Genomic DNA, 16508 nt, shown 5'->3' on the forward strand with positions numbered 1-16508 from the left:
TACGCAGTGATCCTGCGGAAGTTGCGCTACATCCAGACGTAACATGGGAACTACAGCACATTTAGCGACATGTTCGTGACATCAACTTCTCTGCTAATTATAACCGATGATTTTCTTTGTAGTAGTTACTTCAACTTACGGAAATTACAATCAAATTCATATTTTAGATATAAAATTTCCAATCAACACCCGATAAATTAAAAAATTTCTGTCATAGTATCAATATATCCAAGAATGTAAATAGATATAAGTTTATTACTAATGAATTCATGATATGAATAAATTAAAAGCTTCTTTTCCTTTATCTAATTTTCCGTTTTGAATACAGATAAATGCTTACGACACACTAAATTTGGAGTAAATGAACGAGAAATGCGAACACAAATATTATACGTATTTTATTTCGTTCAACTATCTACGGAATAACTTTTATTAAACAGTGCGCGGTTGCCGCGGGACCAGATTGCGTCGCGACCGTTGATTCGCTCGGAGGACTTGGAGAGAGAATCCGGTTTTTATTTATTTTAGTGTAACGCTGGACTTAGTGTGGGAAGGTTGTGCGTACGTGTCTTGTGAATCAAAGCAGCTGTGCCCTGCGGTACAAAACCCGCGTTATAGTTCCTGCTTCTCTTTTATAATAAGTGGCGCGTCAAGTTGCTGAGAAAGGGTCGCAAGCTCAGTAAGTTGGTGTGAGAATTACCTTTTATACGCTAACAAATGTGACTCAAAAATGAAATCCGAAAGGAGCTGTGTAGTGCGTTGACTACTACTACTTGGGTAGCGAATTATGCTACGCATAATCTTTAGAGATAACAGAAAACACTAAGTACATTAACCGTGAATTATTTTACCTGAACTGGTCACTTGGTCGCACTGTTGCAATAGGGTCCAGGTGAATTATTTTTTTTAGAAAATTGACCAAACAGATGAGCGGAGTTGTTGTGATGATGAAGCAGCGAAATCATTCTTTTCATCGACAATCGTGCTTTCTATGGCTACGATGAAGGACAAAGCGAACACATTCTCTTTCCTAATTCCTATATCTACTCGTATCTGAAGCAATTATTTTTTTTATAAATTCGTGTATGAACTCGTAAGTTTAGTTTGCCACGTTTATTCATTTGCTAGGAAGGACTGCCATGGCCCATAGTGTTTTGAGGTGAGAGGATCCAACCTGGGAGTTGTTGTTTGGTGATAATTGGAGCTTCGAAGACTTGTCCATGTAGGTCCACAGCTGTAGGAAAATTTGTTGCAAACGTAGCCACAGCAACTAACTAAGAAGAATAACAGCACAGAGCGCTGCAAGCGTTGCAACAATAGCTCACCAAAAATTTCAAAGTAGAGGTGTATTGTATATTTCAGTATCATCAATCAGGGAATATTTTGCTGAGGGCAGTACAGGAACTGGGAGTTGGGCGCTAGTTCGTTTCTCGGTCACCACCTGCCTTTTGGAGGTCACAGCTGTTGCTTGAAACAACATACAGCACTGGAGTTCAACCTCTATTGCAAGGCATGCTCACCACACGGTATATATAATTGTCTATAGATATTTCAATACATTATAGATGCATTATTCCGCTCTGATGGCACTCAATGTCTTGTTGTCAGCGTGGTTAAATACTAATCCTGGTTGATAATTTCGTTAATTTGTGATACAGATGCATCAGCATGATATGCTAATACCGTCGGACTCTGTGACCTTTCCTGGATATTGCTATTCGCGATAACTTGAATTAAAAAAAAGGAAAATGCTTCTGTTCGTGACGGCAATTGGGGAACTGAGATTCGTTAACCTCCTAACAAAATATCGTCTCTGATATGGGATAAAAAAATAAATTATAACTGTCGTACGTTCTACTAAAATAGGAATAGTCGGATTGAAGGCATCGTTTTTTTTATCGAATCGCAGTAATTACTTGTATAATAAACTTTTTAAGAGCTTCGAACTTCAACTGAATGGCAAGTGCTGAAAATTTGACTATTAATGCCAAATGGTATTGAACATGAATTATTAGATAAGTAACACTTTTCATTGAAATAATGCGCTCAACAATCTTCAGCATTTAAATATTTCAGAAAACTTAGCTATTGATTGCGTATTTACAATAGCAGTATATATCGTTTATTCTATAAATTCAATAAATTAATCATAACTGACATCTTATTTCTCTGAATGGAATGGCTGATCAGTGTTTTTTTTTATAGTGAAGTAAACTTTTAAATGGCAGGAGTTATCAATTATTATCGTAAATTATCTTCTTTACAAATTAACGTAAAATAATTCTCTATCTTTAGCCGTTAGCATTGCCTCCAAGTTAGACGTTTGAGTTTGCAGTGCATGCATGTAGCCCATGCATGTTATACAGAACTGCTGAAGTGTACCGCCTGCGACTATTCGTTTCATTTCTTCCGAGTACTTATATTATCAGTCTGCTTATATCGCAAGTTCACAAGGAATTTAAAAGCAAAGAAAACGCCAAGAAAATTCACCATATCGATATTGAATCCGAGCTTACGCATAAAACCAAGAAAATGTAAAATAATTGTTTTTGAAGACGTCAGTAATGTGATTACTAACTCTTGTATGGGAATAGTCCCAATACTTTTTTAAATGAATGTGTTCAACTCATAATGTTCAATGTGTGTCCTGAATTTAATGTCGAATGCCCAATTATGAGTCAAAATTGACGAATTACAGTATAAATATCCTCACTTCAGTCTCCGGCAAGACTACAAGCAAGATCCGTTTACCTAATTCGTCCTTAGGTGGGCGTTAGTGCTTCATTAGGATATTTCAAGCTTGCTTACCTTGCCGGCAAATACCGGGTATGTATAAATCCTACCCACCAGGCAACTGACGTTGAAATAACGTTTTATTCAACGATTTTAACTCCTATAAACATCGTTTCAACGTTATTTTCATGGAATGTATCTTGACAGTTGATTGGAGTTTTTTGACTTGCGAATGAGAATTACAATTATTTGTTGAAGATTGGTCTCCACGTGTTGATATTCTAATCAAAAATTCTTGACGTATAGTTTCATGGTTTACGAGCGTCATGCATGGAGATCGAAATCGTGAACAGATTTAAAGTGTGAATAAAGTGTTGTAGTCTATTCAAATAAAATTATGGCTATTTCAAAAAAATGTTGAATCTCTGATACAGCCATTTCCACGTCTGGCGTATAAAAGAGGTTTATGACTTCTAAAAAGGAATTAGTTAGTTCACTAGACTTGAATGAAATGTTTCGCATAACAGAGAAATGTTTGCTGAAGCACGTTTTTAAGGCATTATTTTAATTGTGGTTTTAGATTATATAGATACGACTATTGTCGATCAAATGGCATAGAAAGGCATCACAATTCATCAGATAATCGATTTTCGATCACACCCGCAATACTTATGTCGCCAACACTGGACCCAACGCAATACTATGTCGCCAGCACTGGACCCAACGCAATACTTATGTCGCCAACACTGGACCCAACGCAATACTATGTCGCCAGCACTGGACCCAACGCAATACTTATGTCGCCAGCACTGTACACATCTAGATGTGTATAAGAGACAGCCTATACCTCATCCCCGCACCTATACCTCATCCCCACACCTATACCTCATCCCTGTACATACCTCATCCCCACACCTATACCTCATCCCCACACCTATACCTCATCATCACACATAGGTACATATTTGAAATTTATACATTTTAAAAATGAATGGGTCACATTGTCCAAATAGCGACAGACTTTTTGCATGTAGCACCGACACGTCCTTTAGCCTGGCAAAACTGGGTCAGGATGACCCACGCTAGGCAGAAAGTACCTATACATCGCTATTTGGACGAAGCCCAGATGTGAAATTTACTGAGATTTACTGAGTGAAATCTAATATTTTATAACTTGCTTTTAGTTTCTTGATAGAAACATTTCTTCTTGTCGAATACGCATGCAATTGCATCACAATTTTAAGTACACATAAAGATTGCATTAGCAACCTTGAGGTGGACGTCGTAAAAATATATATAATTATATACATATAAATATATACGCTATATATGATATAGGTATACATAATTGATCTTAATGCTATTGTTTGCACTCATCGATCAGTTGATGCAGTAAACAATCTTATCTCAAATGTGATCTATGATAAAAAAGATATCATCTCATCAACAAGAATAAAACTGTTGCATCACATAATAGTTGTTAACCTAAGAAATGTAAGAAAAGTTTCTACTGATATACAATAACGAACAACGTTTCAATAATTGACTAATAATTATCTGTGTGGCTATTGTGAAGCTTCTGATTTCTTATCAGCTTTATCGTGCAGTTGTACCGAAGTCTTATAATCAGCAACCTTTGTAGCTCCAACCAAAGCTTTACCTTAGCATTATACGAGTATATTGAGCCATTAGCCTTATACCATATTATACTGAGCCTTAGCCTTATACTTTTATACTGAGCCATTTTGTATTCTATTTCTCGTAATTCTATGTACGAGAATAACAATATCAAAGTGAACTAGTCTTGCAACCTAAATATTCGGAACCTTACATGGGAAATTTTTCATTCTATCTCTTAGAATTCTTCGTGAGAGAACAATAATATGAAATTAAACTGATCATATAACCTATATATATTCGTAGCTTTACTGGGCAGTTTTACGTTTTATATATCAGAATTCCTCGTGAGTGAATAAAAATGTGGAATTGAACTGGTCACATAACATATATAATCGTATTTTTGAGACTCACTTGGATGACCTCCACATCAATACTTCATTAAATGTCTTCCGTACTGACTATACACTCAGAGAAACGAGTGAGACTTGGTCTAAATAGTGATGCCCTTTTTGCCCTTGTTTAGGTCATCCTGGCCCAGCTTAATTAGCCCTTGTGAGGCCAGGTGCTTAGCCCTGAGTGTATTTTTCAATTTTTCTGAGTGTATACTAACTCTAACTAACTCCTCATGAGAGACAAGCATGCTGATCTTCGCTTCTACTGAACGTTATAATTCAAAGTTTTGTGCTTGGCTGTTGTGTTTGGACTATTACCCGTCCAATTTATTTATTTATTTATCCCTATGCCAACACATGGGTCATGGACCCGCTTGATGATATGCGTGTTGTGAAGGAATTTGATGTAAATCAGTCCTTAATATCAAACTTTAGCCCAGTGCACGGCCTGTTCGTGCTTGTGGCTACGAAGAAGGATATTTAGTCTGTTATGTGTTTTTACGTTGTACCGAAATAAACTTAACGTAGTTTATCTTGTAGACATGGGGCTGTACTGAGAAAACTCGTTTAAGTACACGTATATAGCAGCCTTAGTACACATAGCGGCCTAAGTACACGTAGCGGCCTAAGTACACGTTGCGGCCTAAGTACACGCTGCGGCCTAAGTACACGTTGCGGCCTAAGTACACGTTGCTGCCTAAGTACACGTATATATATATATATATAATGGCCTAAGTGTTCGCGATGCTCTAAGTACACGTTGCGGCCTAAGTACACGTTGCGGCCTAAGTACACGTTGCAGCCTAAGTACACGTTGCGGCCTAAGTACACGTTGCGGCCTAAGTACACGTTGCAGCCTAAGTACACGTTGCATAAGTACACGCTGCCGCTTAAGTACACGTTGCGGCCTAAGTACACGCTGCCGCTTAAGTACACGTAGCGGCATAAGTATTCGCGGTGGCCAATATCTCGTCTAAGATTGATGCTATTATTTTGAAAAGCCATCAGTGATAAGATGAGTTGCAAACTCGACACTTATTTATAGTAGACGTCCCCCGCCAATATCGCACAGAATAACAACCCCATTCTGTAATGTCCGTTAGCCCAGTTTTCTTTTAACGCCTGTCGATTAAATACAATAAAACGTGTAATAATGATAACAATATCAACAAATAATAATAACGAATGGATTTCTTACCCTTGCTGCATTCTCACTAGATCATTCATTTGATCATTTGCTGGCAAATAAAATTTTATTGTTTTCTGTTGAGTCATATTTTTGCGTCTTTTAACTTGTATTGATTATGAAGGATTATCATAATTATGACTAATGTTGTTTCTATTATTTTTGTGTTTCAGAATCAATTCATGAGGTTCGAAACCAAGCATATACGATTAAAAGTCGATTGAAACCTTAAATACAAGCGAAGTATTTAGATTGTTTTGACATTTGCCACTTGATTTTATCTATTTGTTTTTTTTTTTGTTGCAGAAACAATTCTCGCAGATTAAAATCAGGCTTAAAAGTTGCATGAATACATACATGAAAAGTTTTTAGGTTATTTTGACATTTGCAACTTGATTTTTCTTGTGCCAATTCAAGTTAAATACTGCAAAGTGTCGCAGCCAGTTTTCGATTGATTTTTCGTGCACCGAGTTAATTTCTGCCATTGCACTTAATTTTTAATTTTGCATTAAAATAATTTTCTGCTAAGTGTGGAGCCAACACTCGACCGTCATGGGAGACTCATTCAAAGCGCGTGATATCAGCATCAGGGCACAGAAGAAACTTTTAGGTAAAATGTCCAACAAAAGCGTCGCCAAGACCTTCATAGACGAGAGATCTGCCTCTGTACTGGACAACACATACAACCTCGCCAAAGCCTATGTAAGTACTAAAGTGGTCATGTACATACTGCCTTTATTTTTTACTATTTGTAATTAGTATTATTATTATTATTTTACGAAGAGATTATCATGAGGCATGACTTAACAGATCTTAGAGGCCTCATGATGGAACAGATCATAGATGAGTGTAAGAACCTCGCCAAAGCATATGTAAGTAGTCATGTGCATGCTGCCTTTATTTTGTGATATTATTAGTAATTAGTATTATTACTCCACAGAGAGATATTTTATATTATTGATAATTATTATTATTATTCTACTAAGCGATTATCATTAGGCTTGGCTTTACAGGCCAATACTGTTATAATCTCGCCATATATATAATCTATCAGTATAATTATATACTGTTATAATCTCGCCAAAGCCTATGTAAGCATCAATATATAATATATACCGTACCTTGTACTACTATTATTATTATTATTTTATTGTTACTATGAAGAGATTGTATTTGCTGTCCTTGTTTTTGTTATAATTATTCTGCGAATAGATTATCGTGGTGGCTGGTACAACAGAACTTCGAGGGCACGTTACATATTGAGTGAAGATAACGCGTCAGAACGAGAGAATTAAAAGATATTTGCAAGTGAGCCTGAACCTTTATCTGGTCGCTTGGTAATTCATACTATTTGTCGTGCATTATATTTACGTTTTGATGTAGTATATATTATATATGTTAAGCATATTTGCCTTAGTTTTAAGCTTTTGAGACAGAAAACAGAGACTCGATAAATTTCCTACTTTAACAATATTTTCAATTCAAATGTTATCTCATGGCGATGATGATGTAAACTCTCAGATTGTTTTCATTCGTTGAGTTATGCTAAAATTTTCATTTAAGTTTAGTTTTCCAATGCATTTTGTGTCAGTTAGGCTTCTCTCTATTAAAGTCAGTAGAAATTCGTGCTCTCTGCCATTAATCTTCATGCTGATCGAATTTATTACGTTTGGCGCTTCATTAATTAATGCAGCTGCTGTTGCAGTCGTGACTGAGCATGCATATTTTATTTAATGTAGCTTTTGTTAAAGATCCCATAGTAATTAGCTGAGAGTAGGAGAGAGAATGTGATTAATAAGAAATTAGATAATATATGAATAGAGTAAACCTGCCATGAAAAAATAATTTTACCCAGCTAAAGCGACATTTTTAGCGCATTTTCTCATTTATGAAAAAACGCACTATTATGCTCGCCATGTCCGTCTGTCCGTCCGTCTGTCCGTCCGTCCGTGACTTCATGTTTCCGTCGACGAGAAAATTCGCTCTCTGTCACTCACTGCAGTGAATACTGAGTTATATTTTTCTTAATTCTTTCAGCATTAATAAGTTAATCCCATTGTACACATGTGCGTTAGTTCTGTGAAGTGTATTTCGGTCATTTTGCAAAAGTGCAAAAAATTTGCCTTTGCTGGTGCTGATGATTGATTGCGGCTCGTTAATTGGTTGAATTAAGCCCCCGCCTATCGTTATCTCATTAGTAATTATAGTAAAGCTTCCATAATATGAAAACTCGCTTAATTATTAGTAGCGGCCAAAGTGAACTTAGCTGCCAACGTAAACGTAGCGGCCAAAGTACACGTATGGGCTTACTACACGTAGTGGCCTAAGTACACTAATTGGCTCACTTTTGAACTTTTTCAAAATTCCCTCAATTGAAAACGTGTCCTTGATGTTCTGATTTATTAGACTCCGCGATAATCTCTTCGTAGAATATTAATAATGAGCAAATCATGTACTTTTCTAACAAAACATATTATTAAGATGATGTTAAGAGATATATATTGTGCAGACTGGCGACAAGAAGGAGGCTGAGAAGCTTGTCAAAAACATCATCAAGGTCGTAGTTAAAATCGGTATCTTGGCCCGCAACGACCAATTTACAGCCGACGACATCAAGTGTGCAAACAAGGTAACTGGCCCTAAACTGGGTGCTGATAATGAGGCTTCAATCAACATTTATAATTATAATGCTGAGTTTAATACATCAACAAGGTAAGTCATCAAAGCACCCCAGTCTTTAATTTTTAAATTAATTTTTAATAAGTCATATAATTTTTTTAAGTCTTTAATGTCTTGGCGTTCATAACAGGTTTTCCATTCAGAGGCGCTAAACTAACAAAATTTATATACCGGTCAGACTGTGGAATAGATGCCGCCCTGGACTCGGGGAGCTCGTAAATCAGCCGCTATATGTCCGCTTTCGGCTCTGGGTTTAAAGGACAGCTTGAATGCTCGGTATGACTCGGCTCGGCCAACCCTGCTCATTCTCCCAAGACAGACATTTAATACTTTCAGGACACACTTGTCACACTCTCAGGACACACTTGTCACACTCTCTGGACACACTTGTCAAACTCTCTGGATACACTTTTCTCTAAGATGACTATAAAGTCGGAAGGAGATTCTGACCAGAAGCTGATTTCAAACGGGTGGCCAAGCAGACCCAGAATAATTTTAAGCCGAGTGGAGCGAATCTTGGGTAGAAGCCTAGACTGTACTCAAAATTTGTTTGGGCAAAAATTCCATGCCTTGCCCACTATGATTGCAATTTCCCTGCTATGTTTATGCAGTGTGGATTAGATGAGTTCATACGCCATGACACTGCTTGCGCGAGGTTTCGTAAGCCCAGACTGGTGCTTGTAGCATCTGTTTCATATTCTTGCATGTCAAGGAAACTTGTCAAGGATTAACTTTCTCATGACTACTGTCTGGGCAGGAAGTTCGTTTCCTAGGAATATTTCTATATATTATGTTAGTTATTTAGGGTCATAGTGCAGTGTGTGGTGAGGAACACGCATATACACATTCTAATGACTAGGTACTATGCCAAAAGTTTAGTTCTTTTTAACGTTGAATACAGTTATACTGATAATAGTTTAGGATATAATTACTGAAAGGGACACACTATTTATATAGTTAGCAATCCATGGCCATATTCGAGAAAAACTGAAAATTTTTCTGCTTAGTGAATGACAGTTTCCTTTCGGGCCGCCGAAAAGATGGGGCTAATAAATCTTCAATATTAGTTTTTCACAATGAAGCTTTTGCTCAGTGATCTGAACGTTGATCGGAATGATGCGAGTAGTTTCAGCGAAACCTGTTCCTATATTGTTGGAAGAGTTCGGAATATGAAGAAACTGATGAGCAATATGGAGGGTTAGTTGGTGCGAACGATTAGTTTACAGACGCTGCACTCACGCCGTGTGCTGCACACGCTGCACTCACGCCGTGTGCTGCACACGCTGCACTCACGCCGTGTGCTGCACACGCTGCACTCACGCCGTGTGCTGCAGGTGCTGCACTCACGCCGTGTGCTGCACACGCTGCACGTTCTTATCAACAAGTGTCAGGGCGAGAGCCTGGCGAGCATCAAAGCTGTCGTCGCTGCCGATGCGCATCCAATTGCTCCCCATACTTGATTGCCGAACAGTTTTCTTGAACAAATAGCTTCAATAAATGTTGAAATGCATAGAAATTTTGCAATAGTTTCTGTACTGACGGTAAAGAGATAAAGCTAATTGGCCATCATATTTCTTGCTTAAATGTTGGTTTTTAATTTTAAATTATAATCATAATCGAGGGTTTGCAATAGTTTATCTGCTGACGGTAGCTCCAATAATTGGGCCCTAAGCTGCACTCAGAAATGACGGAAAATTTGTGCAAATGGAGATGTTGGTGCAAATGACGGAAAATTTGTGCACTTTTTCACCCTCACACAGTTTAGCCCAACTAAAGAGCGTATCTGTGCTATACGTCCGATTTCTACTGTTAAATTTGATAAGAAAATGGGACACTATTTTGGGCAAATATGACCCGTTCATGTTTTCTGAATTTAGCCAAATTGTAAATTTTAGTTATCAAAATTATCGTGGACGATCTCAAGTTCTCGTTAATTACTCGACTCATATTACAATGTTGTAATAATATTTTAAGCCTAATTTGTTTAAACTGGCAGCATATTTCGCGTGATGGACAATTTTTCTCGTACTCACATTTATTCTTCTTGTTTGTTTATTTCAAGAGGATATATATAAGAGCGAAAAGACTGAAGAGCAACAAGAACGAACGTTTTATTGTCTATTCTTTGTGAGATGCATGCTGATCACTTACGAGTATTGTGTTTTGTATGAGATCAAGTCGAAGAATAGATAATCTGTAGCTTTACTTTACTTACTTGGCCTCAGGATGTTGCATGTGTAAGTCGCTGAAGAAATTTATGGACTACGAATTATTATTAATAATAGCTCTGATTAATAATATAGAGTCCCAAATGGCACGTACGTTTCATTAGTTTCATCCAGCTATGCTTTCTTAAGAGCAATCATATGCCTTCTTTTTAGTTCTTACGATGACGTCGTAAGAAAACATTTATATATACGATAATTATTGCATTTAAGAATTCAAATACTTCTTCATTTTTTGTGCCTTTTAAACTATTACTTTCTGAGACCACTTTCATACCATGTCCTTTATGTTGACGTATGATGTTTTCGTTTTGGTACAATTTTCCGACGATCGTCAAATTAAAAAAATATTTTATCTTCTATTTTATCAGTTAACACTATTTTCGAGGTTTGTGCAGACTATAATAATAAATTGCTGTTTCCTCTTACAGTTACGCACAAAATTCTCGACGATAGTGAAGACAATAATCAGCTTCTACGAGGTAGACTTCACCTACGACAAAAACTTCCTGGTGAACAACATCACCGACTGCCGGGACCTTCTGAAGGCTCTAGTGAAGGATCACCTCACAGACAAGAGCGTAGGAAGGATAGACCACGTGCTGGACTTCTTCAGCAACGGGGCCTTCCTTGAGGAGATGTTCAGGAAGGACTCTCAGTACAGACCCCAGATGAAGGTTATCATTGAGGACTTGAATAAGGCCATGGATGAAGGCGAGCTCTGAGTGAAGGCTCGTGTGCTTCTTTGGACTTTGGTGGACTTCATTTTAGCCATGGATATAATCAATCGCTAGAAAAGGGCTTAAACAGACGTTATTTTAGCAACGGATAAAATCAATCCCTGGACAAGGCCTTAAGTAGACTTTATTCCAGCCACGGATAAAATCAATCACTGGACAAGGCCTTAAGTAGACATTATTCTAGCCACGGATAAAATCAAGCACTGGACAAGGGCTTGAACGGGCTTTATTTTAACCACAGATATAATCAATCGCTGGAGAAGGGCTTTGGTAAGAATTAAAGTTGCCATAGTTAAGATTTATACAAAACCCCTCGAGATTGATTAATGTTAGCCAGTGTTTGAATTGCCAAGTTTTTAGTCCTAACGATGATTTCAAGACATGTCGGCTTTTCAACTCGTTTTACAAACCACGGTGAAATAACACAAAATGATCGAAAATTCAAAGTAGGTATAAATATTTTACTGAGTTCGAACAGCTTTAGCAGCTTAGCAACAAAGATGAAGGCATCATTTTCATACACGAGGTGTATAACAAGACAAACTTTATAATCTGAACTTTATTTTTATGTTTTTGTGAATGTCAACACCCCAAGCCATAATCTGACTAATCAGTCTGTAGCATGGTTGAACCAAATAAGGTTGACCCACGAGAAGTTTCGTCTTTCAGTTCAGCTTTCTTGTTACGTCTCCGAGATCGAGAAACGTAAACAATCCCGTCATTCTCATGACGGATTGCTTGACTGGTTTGATCGCATTTTGGTGATTGGTTAATGCCCGTGACGTCACTGAGGTCAGTGACGTCATAGGCGAAAAACAAGCTCCATCCTCAAAAATGCGCTTGTCATGGGTCGAACTTATACTAGTTCAACCATGAGTCTGTAACTTCGTCACGAAATCCTACTTAATTTTTTGTACGCTTTAATTTCTGAATTTTCCTGCCGTTTGGCAGTTACTCTGCCTTCATGGCCACAGGCAAAGTCTTAAAAAAATTTAAAGACTTTGTCCAAATAGCGATTTACTTTGTGTATTTGTGTAGGTCATCCTGACTCAGTATGATACGACAAAAAGGTTTATATTGTTGATCTGATTGAGGTTGAAAAGATGCCCATATGATCGTAAAGAAGGTTGAAGATATCAGCGTAAATTGGCTGAAGATATCCATCGTTACAACCTAATAAGGCTTAACTCATTGTATTTACCGTCTTTATATTGTTGCTGTAATTTAATTAATTGTTTATTGTAATAATCATAGGCTGGATGCCATTTAATTCAGAAGCAAATTACTTGCTTCAAGAAAAATTTGTTGCGTTTCCACTCAGACAATGAGTGAGACTTTGTACAAAAAAGTGACGCACTTTTTGCTCCTAGTTTAGGCCATCCTTACCCAGTCCCTCTCTGTCAAAGAGCGTGTCAGTGCTACAGGCAAGAAGTGTGTCACTATTTGAACAATATGACCCTTTTTTCTGAGTGTACTATGAATGCAAGTACAATCTACAGAGGAAAGCAAAATTTCTATAAAAGAAAATAAAACCTAAGTAACGTACCATTAGACACTCGGTGCTGATATCACCTGAGCCGAAGTTCACAATTCCAATGTTTGTTAAAAAATATTTTTGAGATGAGTTAAACTGATGAAATTTTGATGTATTTCATGAACTCTTCGTATGTCTGCAGAATTTATGTGAATGATTAATTGCAACATTTCCGTGCCTGAATAGCATGTTTACTTTAAAATATGTCCGTTTTATTTTCGTTTCTTCTAAATTGAACATAGTATTTATTATAATATTTTTCTAACAGCGATTAATTCGTGAACTATTGAGAAATGATTTCCATGTTTTATTCCACGTACAGAACGAACTCATAGTTTGATCATGTATAAATCGAGTTGAATTATCGTCTAATTTGTTTAAAATAAGAACCGCGCTTAATTTTTTTCTGAAGCCATTAACATGTAAATTGTTGAGATGTTATAACAAGATATTCGCGTGCTGTTCATGTAACATATTTGTATTTAGTGTACACTCTGAAAAATGATGAGTCATACTGCCCAAATAGAGACAAACTTTCTATTCGTAGCTCTAACACGCCATTTTTTACGAGCAAAAGTGAGTCAGGATGACACACACAAAGGCGAAATGTTAGTCGCTATTGGGACAAAGTCTCACTCATTTCTCTGAGTGTATGTGTTCTCCGTGCCATCAAGTGGGTCAAGAAAATCGCTTATTATCAGGATTCGTTCACTCGGAAATATGAGTGACATTTTGTCCAAATAACATTTGTCCTTGTCTGAGTTATCCTGACCAATCTTGGCCGTAAAAAGACGTATTGAAGAAACTTTCAAAAAGTGTCACTATTTGGACAATTTGACTCACCCGTTTTTCTGAGTGGTTCAATTGTAAATAGTTTAGTCCCATAGAGTAATCTTAAAGCTGCCTTGTATTATCGTTTAAAGTAAAGCTTTGTACTTAATGCAGGAACTTTTGAACATTTACCAGGGTTTCTTTTGAAGTTTTTCGTCTTCGAGACCGTGAGACTAACGGCCTCACCGTAAGTTCACCGTGAGTCTCAGCGTGGGCCTCACCGTGGGCCTCACCGTGGGCCTCACCGTGGGCCTCACCGTGACTCACTTTTGTCCCCCCCGTGACTCACTTTGAGCCTCACCGTGACTCACTTTGGGCCTCACCGTGACTCACTTTGGACCTCACCGTGACTCACTTTGGGCCTCACCGTGACTCACTTTGGACCTCACCGTGACTCACTTTGGACCTCACCGTGACTCACTTTGGACCTCACCGCGACTCACCCCATGCCTCCAATGAGTTGCTGTGTGAGATTGCTAGATGCAGAACAAAATTCTAGTTTCTTGTTCTTGTTGAAAACATTTGCCGAGATTTTTTTTAGAAAAAGACGAACATTCAATGGAAAAGTTTCCAAAATTTTTTGGTGGATATTGTCAACAAAAGTGTACTTTTTGAGAGTCGAAATGGATTACGGGTTTGAATTTTTAGTATTTAAACTCCAACTCCCCTTATATAATTATTTTTTAAAATCCCAAAATGTCAAACCTTTTTATCAATAACCCAATCTAGGGCACATTGCCCTGGGTCATTATTAATATCATTAAATCGTATTGGAAATACTTGAGTTGAATTATAAGTCTCGTTATCAAATTTGCATATATATAGCAAAAAATATAAGGAATAATGGTCCGTATTATGGCCCAGTTCAGCAGCAATGCCCGTATTATGGCCCAGTTCAGCGGGAATATACGGCGTGGCCGAAAAAATGTCCCGCGAAATTTTGGCGCCGAAAATTTGGGGAAAAAAATGTCCTGAGCTTTACTCTTATTATTCATATCATTAATATTATTTATTCATATTATGATATAAATAATTTATATTATGGATGATATAAATAATATTAGTAAACTTTGAGCTCGATATCCCCAGTTCTGGTTTGCTATTTAGCATTGCATGCACAATTTCATTGACATAATTAAAAGTGTTGACATAATTAGAAGTGTTCATTGTTGTAGATGTTTTAATGTTCAAGGTATATTTCTTACTGAGATTTTTATCTTACTTAACTTTTCGAATACTTACTTATCTTTTTCTATCGTCTGACAATTGTTTAGCTGCGATGCCCATTCGTCCTGAATAATAAAGATGATATTAATTGAAGTTGAAAAGAGCTTTCCTTCTTATGAAAAAGGGTAGGGTTGATGTCTTATGACTAGTGTCTTACTTCACGTTGATGTCTTATGACTAGTGTCTTCCTTCACGTTGATGTCTTATGACTAGTGTCTTACTAATCATTGTATGTTCACTTCATGGTGTTTTCAATTGTATTGACATGTCTAGGAACTTCACATGGATGTCTTTATGGTGATGTTGGTAATGGAACTCTATTGCTGGTAGTAATTTGCATAAATGCCTTTGTGGCAATGATGGTAATGGACTTACTGTATGCAAAACATGAGTGTTTCGCACAGATGTCTTATGCTCATAAATAATTTTTTGAGCGTATAATGGCGGTTTAGATTTCTATTTACATGTCTAGGAACTTTGCATAGACAAGTTTATAGCTAAATCATTTTTTTGTTCATCAGATAGAGATTTTTTATTGACGTGTTTGTTGATTTATTTCATCAGTTGAATAACTTGACTCAGAGTATTCATTGTTCGTGTCTAGGCAAGTTATCCTTTAAGTAACTTTTAAATACAAATTCAAAATTGATTTTGCAGTTTTATTAAATATCATCATTGAGCAACGAAGCGATTAGTTACTATGGAATCGAGGAAAATCGAGCTTAATTTAAAATATAATAAATCACGTTTATTGCAATATTCAAGGGTAAAGTATTAATGATGATGCATTCCATTGGAAATTGAAAAATACTTTGTTGTTCTAAAAAGTTGATGAAAATATAAGTCATGAATTGAATAATGATTTGTATACTGTAATAATGCATGTATGTTCTGGACAATTTATACTGTAACTATCAGCGATCTGAGTTAAATTGTTTTTAAAACCCGTCTAATTTGTTTCCGACATTCACTAACTGAATTTTTAATATGTATGACCATAAATGATCTTTTATTTGAAACCTAAATTTGTTAAATTTATGACCAAGAAAATGCTGCATAGTTTTAAAACTGACAAATAATTTTAATGTAGATTCTTCTATAATTTGTTAATTGCTGCACGTTTTTCTGAACTTTAATGTTTTGACCCAATTAACTTGATTAATCTTTACTGTCTAATAACCTAGTCTTTACTCCTTAACCTCCCAGAAAGCCCGTATCAAAATTAGATTAGTAAGATATCCCTTTCTGGACCCGACAGCAGTAAAAGATCCGTCGGGAAAGAGGGCAATAAAAGAACCTTAATGTTCTTATATATTTTTAACATTATAATCAATTAATTAA

The 16508-nt window shown here is 36.7% G+C and overlaps 1 protein-coding gene across 1 annotated transcript; it reads left to right on the forward strand.

Moving 5' to 3' along the window:
* The first annotated feature begins 605 nt into the window (after positions 1–605).
* LOC108678967 (tumor necrosis factor alpha-induced protein 8-like protein) lies at positions 606–12258 on the forward strand. Its single transcript, XM_018167465.2, has 4 exons — positions 606–679; positions 6238–6633; positions 8441–8560; positions 11267–12258. Exons 2-4 carry the CDS (start codon positions 6484–6486, stop codon positions 11558–11560), a joined length of 564 nt encoding a protein of 187 aa, XP_018022954.1. The 5' UTR covers positions 606–679; positions 6238–6483; the 3' UTR covers positions 11561–12258.
* Positions 12259–16508: the final 4250 nt, after the last annotated feature.

The sequence above is a fragment of the Hyalella azteca genome, unplaced genomic scaffold, assembly GCF_000764305.2.
Source record: "Hyalella azteca isolate HAZT.00-mixed unplaced genomic scaffold, Hazt_2.0.2 contig1623, whole genome shotgun sequence".
NCBI classification, from domain to species: Eukaryota; Metazoa; Arthropoda; class Malacostraca; order Amphipoda; family Hyalellidae; genus Hyalella; species Hyalella azteca.

Excerpts from the sequence above, each read along its gene's own strand:
- LOC108678967 (XM_018167465.2), top strand. The coding sequence starts at position 6,484 with ATGGGAGACTCATTCAAAGCGCGTGATATCAGCATCAGGGCACAGAAG. Across the intron at positions 6,634-8,440 it reads ACAACCTCGCCAAAGCCTAT|ACTGGCGACAAGAAGGAGGC; the intron begins GTAAGTACTAAA and ends TATATTGTGCAG. Across the intron at positions 8,561-11,266 it reads ACATCAAGTGTGCAAACAAG|TTACGCACAAAATTCTCGAC; the intron begins GTAACTGGCCCT and ends TTCCTCTTACAG.